At 33.0% G+C, this 13,171-nt stretch overlaps 1 protein-coding gene across 5 annotated transcripts in view; it reads right to left on the bottom strand.

Annotated features, from left to right (window-relative positions):
- LOC118191561 (autophagy-related protein 16-1-like) overlaps positions 1–13,171 on the bottom strand; it is a 237,963-nt gene that overhangs the window by 64,035 nt on the left and 160,757 nt on the right. For all 5 annotated transcript variants that reach the window (XR_015038466.1, XM_085807477.1, XM_085807479.1 and 2 more), the window contains exon 11: positions 12,289–12,360. Coding sequence is in view for 4 of the 5 variants with exons in the window: in XM_085807477.1 (XP_085663603.1) it covers positions 12,289–12,360 (72 nt within the window). In the remaining variant the exon portion in view is untranslated. The remainder of the gene's footprint in view (positions 1–12,288; positions 12,361–13,171) is intronic.

Genomic DNA, 13,171 nt, shown 5'->3' with positions numbered 1-13,171 from the left:
AGACACCATGCATTCTTTGATAAAAGATAATTTAGAAATTTGTCTGACTTTAAATTTAGATGAGCAAATTCTTATGATACAGCATGCAGATGAAAAGTTAAGAGAATTAATAACAATTTTGAAGAAAGACCAAAGTGAAAGAACCAAAGGAGAAAATCAAAATGTGGAGAATTATATTTTGAAAAGGAATAGACTGTTCAGTATTGTAGAGGATGGAGAAAAGAAGTTATTATACATTGTACCTATAAGCATGAGAAAAAGCATAGTTGTGAAGTTTCATGACCTTATGGGACATTTTGCTGTTGATAGGACTGTCTCAAAAATCAAAGAACTGTACTGGTTTCCTGCTATGAAGAGATATGTCCGTCGACATATATCAATGTGTTTAGAATGCCTCATGAACAAAGTTTCAGATGGAAAAAGACAAGATCTTCTGCACCCTATTCCCCCAGGCCGCAGACCTTTTGCAACAATACACATTGATCATCTTGGATCTTTCATCACAAGTTCTAAAGGAAATAAAGAATTGTTAGTCATCATTGATAATATGACCAGATTTGTTTGATTGCATGCTGTGAAAAACGCATCTTAGAAAAACGCACTGAAATCACTGATGAGTTTCATAGAATTGGATTACCAGATTGTATAATATCAGATCGAGGTTCTTGTTTTACTTCAAAGGAATTTCAAAACTCTTGCAAGGAAAAGGGAATTCTTCATACATTAAATTCAACCTCCCACTCACAAGGAAATGGTATGGTCAAGAGATCAAACAGAACAATTTTATCAATGATAGTAACATCAATGAAAAATAAAGATCAAAAGGATTGGGACAAAAAAAATTAAAGAAGTTGAGAGAAATTTGAATAATACAATTAATAAAACTATTGGGAAAACACCATTTGAAATACTTCATAGATATATACCACGATTTCAAGATGGAGTTTTGGGATTACTTGCTGAGGAAGAAGCAGGAGTTTGGAAGGAACCTGAAACACTACAAAAAGAAGCTAGTAAAAAGATTGTTGGAGAACAAGAAAAAAATGAAAGCTTATTACGACAAGAAGAAATCAGGATCTCTATCATTTGAACAAGGAGAAATAGTAGTAGTAGTGTGTAGATTTTGAATTTCTTTTAAATCCAAAATCTACACCAGGAGAATCAACCAAAACTCAACCTAAGTATCATGGTCCAATGGTAGTGACAGAAGTACTTCCGGGCGAAACTTATAGAATATCCCGACTAAGAGAAGCTTGTGATGGTCGCTTTTATGCATCAACTGCTCATGTAAGTCAACTAAAATGTTGGAAAAGTCCAGGAGCAAATGACGACGATGACAAACTTAAAAGGCCCAAGTGAACAGTGCGTAAACCATCGCACTATACAGACTTTGTGTAGGACTTGTAGAATTTTTTTTAAAATTATATTTCATTATATTTGTTTCCTTACCTATTATTATATTTTTTGTTGTTTATTTGTCATTTCAATGTATATGATTTGGTTCCATTGAGGATTCATTAGAGTCAGTATTAAGTCAGGATGGTCGAATGTAAGTACGATTGTAAATTATTTATTGTTATTAGACAAAATATCTATTAAGAAATGGCAACAGCTAATTTCTGGTTGTCGTTCTATTTATAATTTTTAAATATATTCAGATGATGTATGATTGAAATGTATATCGGTACGATGTAGTAAGAACATCTGTTATGTTATGCACATTTAACGAATATGTTACGTGTAGGTTATTAAGCAACGAGTACGATTTATCTCTAAATAAATGTTTGCCTTTTACTAACGTTTTATGAGTCAATAATTTAACTAAAAAAGAAGCTAACAATACTAATGACAGTTTTATTAAATGAAATATTTACACTTTCTGAGGAATTTAAAATATTTTAAATCCATCCATGAAATTAGCATTCAGATAAACAGTTTTTTTTTTTTTTTTTTTTACTGTCACCCTAGCAACATTTAAAATAAAAAATACAATAATGATATTTTCATTGAATTTAATTAAATTAAAAAAAATTTTGAATAAGCATAAATTTAAATTATTGTTTTTAATATTACTGTGACGGTGCGATTAAAAAAATTTAAATTTTTAATATGCTTTTACTCCTACATGTATGTGCATGTATGCAAATTTGTATCAAGTAGTATATTCCATTACATTCAAAATATAAAATAAATCTTTAAAAAATTAATTTTCTATGCTTAAATGGTATGAAAATCACATGAATTATCAAATGAAACCCATAATCTGCGCGCAGTTTTCTTAGTAAATACTACATGCTCACTTAACTATTAAAGTTCCTCCACTGAAGATCTTGATTTCACCGAGGAAGAGAAAATCATGATTCAGATAAATGAAAAAACAGAAGAGAAAAATCTAAAGTGTAGAAGATCTTAGGTAAAATGAACTTGTATGAAAGAAAAGACAGCAGTAAGAAAGGAACATGAAGGACATGTATAACAGAACCAATCTCTGAATATACACACTTTTTCTTTTTTTTACAAATTGTGCTGAAGAATAAGATTTTTAAGAGGTCAGACAGATCTTGAAACTACAGATATCTTACAATATCTGGAAAATTTTAACAGAGAAAATGAGTTATAATCAAGGTGATAAAGGAAGTTGCTTAGAAATGATTTTTTTTTTTACACTGAAAAAAATCTCATGCCAGATTTACCATGCACCATTATAAATTGATACATTTTACACTGAATAAACAGCTGCTCAGATGGTCCAGTAGATAGGGGACTGTACTGCAATACCAAAGGGCCGCTATTCAAATCCTGGAGAAGGCATGGCTTAATTGTCCTTCCTTTCATAAAAGGTAATGGTGGCCCATATATGTTATAGATAGGCTTTAAAACTCAAATTTATGTAATATTTGGGTTTTTGAATGTTGTTGTCTTGTCCATATTACATAGAACAATGGTTGCCAGAGCCTACTCCGAAGGGAGGTTGGACTTCTATTTTCCACCCGCAATTTTGAGGGAGAGCACTTGGGGGGTATCTAGGGGTCTCCCACCAATCCGCAAGAGAGACCTTCGGTTCATCGCATATTTAGAATGCCACCACGCCACACCAATACTATACATTTACAAACATTCATGTCTTACCTGGGATTTGAACACGTGCTTTTCGGTACTGTAGTAGGCTCCCCTAACCACTATATCGTCTGGAATACTGAGCTTTTGAATTTCATGTAATATTTGTTAATCTTTCTGACATAATTTTATAGTTTACAATTAGTCTAGTCTCTCTGTAAATTAAAAGTTCTGTATAGCTCATGAGAATTTAGCATTTCTTTGATGAGCAATTTTGCAATTCTGTAATACATTTTAACGTACTGACAAATAACTGAATATATATGTCATACTATCAGTTAAAAAATTAATATTGCAATGAAAATAGCTCAGAAACTATAAACTCAAATTATACAACAGCAACAGTTATGAATGTTTATTTCATATAATAAATGTTGTCGTGAACATCATTGTGAGTTTAAGAGAAAATAATGAGCGGTTTGTTAAAATTTAAATCAGATGAAAGATCTTTTAATATATAGCATTTTAATACTATTCATACCGTAACAGAGAAATTTACCTCTCATGCAGTTTGATCGTGGTGCGACATTCTTCCCACCTTTAGTTTGGGGATACAAACTCAAAACAGTAACATCATGATAATACATACATACAATTTCAGATAACAATAACATATAATAATAGAAATATTTCAAAATATTAGAATGCAAATTGAAATCAATATTTTAGAGTTCAAACACAGAAAGTTCAAAAGTTTATAAATCCAGTCTTTTAACTGGTTTTATTTTTCGTGCTGAGCGAGACACGCAGACAGTTTCATTAGAGTCAGTATTAAGCTCAGGATTTTCAGCTATCACTTTTGGAACCTTCTGAGGTTCCGATATGACTTGCTCATAATTTGGTGTCAATTCCAAAGGGTACAGTCGTTGGATTGGTCTTAATATGTTTCCCTTTTCAGTTTGTAGTTTCACAAGTCTGATAATTCCATCTTTTCCTGAAAAGAGTTCCAGTACTCTCCCTAGCAGCCAATGGAGCCTTTTTTTTATCATCTGTACCAATTAACACTATGTCACCTACATGTATTTTATCTTCTCTTTTGTTAACTGAAGAACGAAGGAAACCCAGATACTCCCTTTTAAATTTTCGTTTTAGATTTTCACGAACCTTTTGAATATGTCTCCACCTCAAAACAATATTAGTCTTTTCATTTTGATCCAAGTCAGGAACATCATTTAATGTAATGTCCTGAAGAAACATTGAGGGGGTCAAGGTTTTCAGATCTTGTTCCTCGGATATGTTAGTTAACGGTCTGCTTTTCATGATAGATTCACATTCACAGACAAGAGTCTGCAATTCCTCATACGACAAACAGGAGCATCCAAGATTTTTTCTTAAAAGATCTTTCAAAATCCCAATCAAGCATTCCCAGAAGCCTCCACTTCATCATCCCATGATGATTCACTTCATCATCCCATGATGCACCATGGAGAGGAGGGTGGGTTAAAACTTCCAACGAATTTCATTGACTCTAAATTCACTTTCAATTGTATTCCAATCTAATTGTTTCAGAGCGTTGTTTAGTCCTGTAAAATTAGTACCATTGTCTGAATACATCACAGAAATTCTTCCTCTTCTGGCTATAAACCTACGCATAGCTTAGATGAAGTCATTGGTACTCAGTGAAGGTATTAGCTCAAGATGGACGGCTCTAAATATGGCGCAAGTAAAAAGTACTATCCACACCTTTTGTTTAGATTTAGTCAACAGAGGTCCAGCTATATCTACACCTGATACTTGAAAAACTGCTGCTACTTCTGTTCGGTCTTTTGAAAGAGGCGCAAAAGGTATCTCAAGATGTTTTACCTTTTGTCTTTTACATGTTAAGCATTCATTGATAACACTCCGGACAGTTCTTTTTCCTTTAACTATCCAAAATCTTTCCCGTAAACTTGTCAGTAGAGTTAATGTCCCAGCATGCTTGTTAGCAATATGTTCTTGCGTTATAAATCTTCTCACTGCCAGGTGTTTCGATGGTATAATTATTGGAGAAATAAAATCTTTCGATTCTTCCTCATTTATCAATCTGGACTTCAATTGTAAAATTCCTTCTTCATCCTCAAATATTAGAATTTTCAAATTTGTTCGTGTTTCTTCATTAGAGTAACATTCCTTTTGTATTACATGGAAAATAATCCTTTGTGCATTTAACAATCCTTCATTTTGAAGTTCCTTTCATTTTCTTAAGTCCTGGGCCTTTGGTTGAAAATTCAGTACCCAAGCCATAACCCTAATCATCTTTGAAAATCTATAGAATCTTCTGGCTAACTGTTATGGAATTGACTCTAGCTCTGTGTTACTAGCAGAGATGACTGACTTTCGTTTCTCTATCTCTACTTCTTTCTCGTTAATATTTACAGCTGACTTTGGCCACTGCTCCTTCGGATTCTTCAACCAGGCTGGCCCTTGATACCACTTGCGTTTCAGAAGTTGCCTAGGTCCACAACCTCTTGATAAAATGTCTGCTGGATTCTGGTCAGTTGAAATATGGAACCAATCTTCCGAAGTTGTCAATTTTCTAATTTCACTTATTCTGTTTGTAACGAATATTGACTACTGTTCTCAACGAGTTATCCACACAAGAACTGTGGAAGAATCTGTCCAAAAGTAAGTCTTGATGTTGGTAAGTTTCAGAGCTTGCTTCACAGAACTAAACAGCCTAGCACCTATAGTAGCGGCCATTAATTCAAGACGTGGTATAGTAATAAGTCTTCGTTGGAGTTATTCGTGATTTGGCTTGAAGTAATTGAACAGTCACAGAACCTATACGGGATTCACTTCTTAAGAAAATGCATCCCACATAAGCTGTCTTACTGGCATCAACAAAAGTATGGATACTTAAATTAGATTCCTTCATCACACCTAACCATCTTGGAATTTTTATATTTTTGAAGTATTTCAGTTGTTTTCCCCATTTAAAAAAATTCTTCATCATTCACTTCATCATCCCATGATTCTTTGCTCTTCCAAGCAGCCTGCACCAAAATCTTAGGCTGAATCATAACAGGTACAAGGAAATCTTTGGGATCAAATACTCGACTAACTAGTGAAAGTATTTTCCTTTTAGTTACCTTTTCTCTTTCATCAAATTTCAAAAATTCGGTGTCTATTTCTAAGGTATCTAAATCTTTGTCCCAAATCAGTCCTAATACCGGTGATGTACTTTCTGAAAATGCAGGAATGCCAGAACGTTCCCATCCTCTGAGATCAAACATTCCTTCTTTCATTACATTAGTTGCAGATTCATTGAATATTTCTAGTTAGGCATTATTTTGTACCCTAGTTACACAATTATCGACATAAAAACTATCTTGTAATTTTTTAAGAAGCTCTTCAGAATATTTTTCTTTCCACGAATCTTTAGATGAATGATGGTCAATAACCACCATTAGCAAAAATGGACTACAAGTAATGCCAAATACCACACAGGTGTGACGAAACATCTTCATTCTACCATCATCATCATACCAAAGAAATTGTAAAAAATCTCGATCTCTTTCATTTAGAGATATCTGTAAAAAAGCTCTTCTGATGTCTGAAATCACACCAATTTCATGTAAGCGAAATCTTGCTAGAATAGAGGGAATAGTTTCAATCAAATTAATTTCAGTCTCTAAACAGTCATTTAGAGATGGCTGATTAGGAAGCTTTGCCGAAGCATCAAAAACGGGTCTAATTTTCATGGAAGATAGTGAGGACATTTCCTTAATGACTGGACGATGTGGGAGGTAATGGACAAGGGGTAAAGACAACTCCTTTTGGGGAACTTCTTCAGTAACTCCTTCCTGCAGCCATTCATTAAACACTTCATGATACTTTTCACGATATCCGATTTTTTTCAACTTCTTTGTAGTAGATTTGAGTCTTTTCAAAGATAGCTCAGAATTGTCTGGTAAGACTGCATGCTCAATTTTCCAAGGCATATCAACCTCATATCTACCATTTTCTAATTGACGAACTGTTTCTTGGAAATGAACCATAATAGCTCTTCTCAACTCTTCTTTAGTTTTTCGTTCAACAGGATCTCGGATAACCAATAATTTTAAGTCCCACAACAATGAAATAGGCAGGTCTTCTTGAGATAAAATAGAAACTATAGTCATATTTACATTGTGCTGATGTTAGGATTGAGGTACTTTACCCATCAAAGTCCAACCCAATTTTGTTTCTATAGCCACTAAACCTGTTCTTAGCTCTTCTCGTTTGCCAGTAAATAACTTCCCTGCAACGTCTACCCCTAACAGTACTTCAATAGGGCCTGGATTCCCTTGGGTATAAGTTAAGCGTATTCCTTTATTTCCTAATTCGCGAATCCAAGAACCATATCTATCTTATGCTTGAAATATCATTACAAATAACATCATGGTCTACAGCATTTAATTTACACGAATAATTACCCTCAAGGCTACTCAAATAAATCTTGTAACATTTATGTTTATAAATTTTAGTTTTCATTCCACCAAATAAAGAGTGACTAAATTCTTCCTCCGATTGCAAGTCAAAACCCATTTCTTCTGCGGTAGACTTTAAAACATAACTTTTTGAGCTTCCCGTATCAACCATTAATCTAACTTTACGCCTTTTATTCTTACCCTCTATGTTTACAACCAGGATTTGAAGGAAAACTTCATTTGTAGCACGCGAATACAAAGAATCGATTGTTTTCTCTTTTTTCTCATCATTTTCCTGGTTATGCATTTCACTAGACGTATTACATTCAGGACTAGGACAAAAAAATTTCAAATGTCTTTTTGAACAGATCTGACACTTAACATTTGATTGACACTGGTTACTGAGGTGACCTTTAACCAAGCATATTCTGCATAAACCTTTATTTTTTACCGCAGACATTTTTTCATCTAACGGAATATAAAACGCCTTTTTACAGTTACGCGTTTCATGATCTTTTAAACAAAACGAACAAGAAGGTATTGTTTCATGATTCATCAAATCCGAGACGGAAGGAATATTTTGGCCAGTTGCCAAGTGCTTACGATCAGACACAGAAAAAATATCCGCTCTGCTTAATTTTATTTTTCCTTTTGACTGAACTTCGCTTTTCAGAAATTCAATTATTGCATCAAGACTTGAAATGTTTTATTCAGATTCAGTAATTTTCCGTTGTCTTTCAAATGATCGCAATACATGAATAGGAATAGCACTTTCTACAAGAGGGTATAAAATTGTTCCACACTGATCTGTTGTCACACCGAGACTGCTCAGGGCTCTAAGTTGTGTTGAAAGTTTGTTATACAAACTACTCAAAGAATCCTGCTTTTTTTTTTTTCTTTTTTTTCTGCGTTATCCAAAACAAGTTTTATTAACTCTCGAACATAAAAATCAATTAAAAGTTCTTTACGGCCATATTATGGTGAGGCTTTCTACAGCCAAAGGATAATTTTCGTTCGTCACAGGAAAAGATTCTACAATAGCTCTAGCTTCAAATTTAATTTTTGTTGACTGTATCAAATAATGGAGTTTGTCTGCATTCGTTAAGTTATTATTTTCATGTATGTTTTTAAACTGATTCCAGAACGTAAGCCATTTTTTTAAATCACCTACAAACTTATAAAGTTCTACTTTCGATAGGCGTTGGCACAAAGTTTTACAAGTATTTTCATCAGTAACTAATTCCTGACTACTCTCTGACACTGTACTTTGGATTTCGTTAAATTTTCTCTTAATATTATCGAGAAATCGTTCCGATTTTAACTGTATCCTAACAGACTTTTCTCGATAGTCCTCTGTTATTTCAAATTCTGTTTCGAATTCTTTATCATCAGTTATAGTATCTAGACAAGCACTGTGCGTCAATTCTAATGTTTCTGCCTTTTTCTTGAACAAATAAAAACACATTTCTGCTTCTTCATAATCAACATTATCATCATTTAAAAGTTCATCTAGTCTTTTATATGCTTTAGTAAAAGCTGAATGTTGCACAGTTTTGTTTCTTTTCATCACTTCCATTTTGTCTTAAGTTTAAAATATTCAGATAAAAATTAGGAAAGAATAGTATTTTAAACTTTCTTTCTAACTTTTCTTTCTAATTTTAAACTATTCTTTCATCCGACATGTTTCCAACAAACACGCCCACCCAGGGGCGCCAGAAATGTTGTGAATATCATTGTGAGTTTAAAAGAAAATAATGAGCGGTTAAAATTTAGATCAGATGAAAGATCATTTAATGTATGCCTTTTTAATACTATTTAGCAGAGTGTAATAGGTTCATTTTACAATACCCAACATCCACAAAAATGATCGTTACAACGCAGTTCGATCATCCATCTTTTTGAACAACAATCTCTCTCTCGTTGCCATTCCGTAACAGAGAAACTTACCTCTCATGCAGTTCATGGCACGACAAATGTAATACTTCTTTCATGTAATAAAATGTTGCAAATTGCTGTGTCATTTGCTGTATATATATATATTCCGCCATTAATTAGGATTATGACAATCTGTGTAACTGAAGTCAGCTTAAAAAAAAAAAAAGAAAAGAAGAAGAGGTTTCAAATAATTTATAAGAGAACTACTACATTAATTTGAATGGTAAATAGAGTTCAGGAGAGATTTGAAGTCAATTGGCTAATGATTATTTGCGATCTACTTTCAGCACTGAATTGGGGATATTCATTCCTTTCTTTAGAAAAATTAGAGTTATACTTTTATCTATTTCAGCTCATTTGTAAAAAGTGTTATCACTTTGAATCTGCAATAACAGTTCAAGTGTTTCTCTTCATCTGGTCAGCTTATTTATGAGATCTAAATCAATTCATTGTCAACATACCACTAGCATATTTAACAAATTGGTCACTTTACTGAATAGACTGTTATATCAAAAATAATAAATGGAGTATCAGTTTTCAAAATACAAAAAAATAAGTCCCAAAAAATTATCTTTAAAATATTAACCAGAAACATAATTGCTTCAAATTAAATTTGTCCAGTGACAGAAAACTTCATTTTTTCCCCCATACATAACATTGGAGAGGCAAAAAATTCTGAAATCCCCAAGATCTTAATCTCTCTAACAGTTTCCTTTTTAATCAAAATTCTTAAAAATCACACTATTAAAGCACCTAGAAATCAGAAAAAATTTTATGACTACAGGTATTAAAATGTATCATAATTTTGCTTAATTCCTGATGTATAATTTAAGAGAAGGTTGTATAATAAGTTTTAATTATTGAAACAAAACTTTAAATCACAATTCAAAGTTTCCTATTTTCTAAAACTTGCATGTCAGTGCCTTTATAATATGAAAATATCACAAGTAACAGAACTCAAATGCATAAACGTTTCTGTATCTTCAGAATACTACTCTTGCACTCATAAGTGCCTATTCATCCAGTGTGTCTAATAACTCTTATACTCTTTTCAATATTATGAAATAAGGTATAAATAATAATTTTTTCTTACACCCAACAGATATGGCCAATGAAAGAAAATATTTGCTACTATTATTACTTTCTACTTTGCTAATTCTGCAGGTATATCTTTCCACTTCTAAAACATAAGCACTAAAAAGATTTTAGTATGTAGTGATTTATACATAATGACAAGAAAAAATTACATTACTCCACAATTAAAATATATAATAAATATGATTGGTAGTTGGAACAGAAGACAAGTTGCTACCCATATTTATAGTAGGTCGGTTGGCATATATCAATCTCATGTAAGCAAACTCATGCATAGTTTTGAAAGATGAGGTAATGATAAAAAATCACATAATGAGAACAGAGAAAATGCACTCATTATGCATAATTCTGTGCAACAAAATCTTTTTTGATTGTTAAACAACTGAAAATAATTGTTTATGATTAATCTAAAACTCATAAGTGTGCCATGTACATACTTACATTCAATTTTCTTCTTGAATTTTTGATTAATCTGTTTTGGAGCGAAGTATCCTCGAAAATTTCCCTCTGTCCTTACTCAGAATCAGATTTAGTCTTCAGATTACTAGACTGATATGCTGACCACTACATCAAAACAGAGTATGAGAAAAAATCTATAATTCGTCACATCCATCCATCCCACTTAAAGAGTTGTCAATTCCTTCAGTTGACTGATTCAAGTTGATGACAAATTATTGTCTACCATTTTATATACTCTGGCATTATAGTACAGACAATGCACATTTGGAAAAGAATTGAAACAAGCTGTACTCTCACAGAGAGCTGAACCAAGATCTCCTGATAACCAGATTGATACACTGACCAATATACCACAATACAGGAATATCAAATTTCTTGGACACTCTGATCTCCATTCTCTAAAAATTAATTTATGTGGCTTAGCATTTTATTGTCTTCTTTCAGCAACCATACCCCTTACTGTAAACAAAAGCAAAATTACAATGTCACTGTCAAATTACTGACCAAATTTAGCATAATACCATAACAGTTATATCAATTTTCTTACAGAACCTGACATACAGTCTCTTATAACTGATTTATATAGCTTAGAATTTTTTTTGTACTTCCTTCAGCAGTTATACCCCTTACAGTTAACAAAAGCAAAATTACAATGTAACTGTAAAATTATTAATCAATATACCATAATACCAAAACAAGACTATCAAATTTCTTATGCAATCTGATCTTGTACTTCTTACATCCCCCTGGTGGTCAACTGGGGGCAACAGCAGGCATTCTGGCTAGGCAACTAGACAAACTTGATTTCTGGAGTAAATGTCTTCACAGTCACTAGAACCATCATTTATACGGTGATAGGTTCAGTCTCGGCATTGGCCATACTGGTACTGTCTTGTCTGCCCTTTGGTTGTGAGGACGTTACATGGTCAAGATATCGAAGGTTGTCTGGGAGGGCTTGGCTCCCCCTGGTCAGCATTGGAGCACAGAACCCTTTTGACTTGTGTTCTCTTTGTTGAAAATTGTGTAACTGACTAAGCATTGTTTTCACCCAGACTTTGCGCATTTATATCCCCCTGGGTTGAACGGGAGGGAGAGTTATGGCTCCTTGAATTGCCTCTAGAGTTTTGGGCATTTAACAGGGCTGCATGTGTATGGCTTCTTTTATAACCTAGATCTGGGTGCTCCTTTTTCCTAGTGTACTGCAGTTCTTACAGCAAACATACTACATACAGTTAATAAAAGAAAAATTACATCACTGTCAAATTTCTACAATAAAAAATAAATGCACTGTTACCTTTATTTTCATGTCAGTGACACTCCAAACCCGACTTGCAAAATCACAAGATGCAGCTAGGAGTAATGTCTCCTAAAAGATTTTGAAACATAAATAAGAATTAATCACCCCCTCCCAAAAAAAACATTGAAGAACATAAACCAGGAATTCTCAAATTTTAGAACAGGGTTGGCCAAACTTCGTGTCAGTAAGAGCCACGTGTTTGAATTCAGGAATGTTCGAGAGCCGCATCTAGATTTTCTAAAAGCCACAAGTTCATATTTACATCATTATAAAAGTAGTGGAAGAGGTTTCAAATAGAAAGAAATCCCTGATAACTTTGTAAAAAGAGTCTAAACTAATTAATTATTTCCTTTTGGACACTGAATAATTTTAGTTTACCATATTTCATATATATATTTTATATGCATAATAAGCCACACAAATTGACTACGAGAGCCATATCAGGCTCGCGAGCCGCACTTTGGCCACCCCTGTTTTAGAACTTGCACAGATTAGCAAAACTGTTTGAAGTAAGACGAGTTTTAATTATTGAAAGTATTCTAAATATCAACTCTAAAAAGTGAAAAGAAATACACTGAACAACTTAACCACTTCCCTTACACATTTTTTTGAACAAAATTGCAAACAATCATCAGATTTTTTTTTTAAATTTTATTATTAAATACAACGAAATGAAACAAATCCAAATATGTAGGTTTCAAGTTGAATTTTTAATTTTTTGAAGGTGTAAATGCATTTAGTTTTAATATTAGGTTACTATCCTGAGTTATCTCGTGCAAATGAACCCAAGTTAAATATTAGTCTTTGTATGATAGGTTTTAAAACAAAGGACAACACAAAGTGATACCTGACATTTTATACACTGATATCTGGTCTCTTT

This window comes from Stegodyphus dumicola, chromosome X1 (assembly GCF_044657685.1).
Source record: "Stegodyphus dumicola isolate Sdum_Otavi_A_Nest chromosome X1, ASM4465768v1".
In the NCBI taxonomy this organism is placed as follows: Eukaryota; Metazoa; Arthropoda; class Arachnida; order Araneae; family Eresidae; genus Stegodyphus; species Stegodyphus dumicola.
The sequence above is the reverse complement of the archived record's forward strand: the minus strand, read 5'-3'. Positions and strand labels throughout refer to the sequence as shown.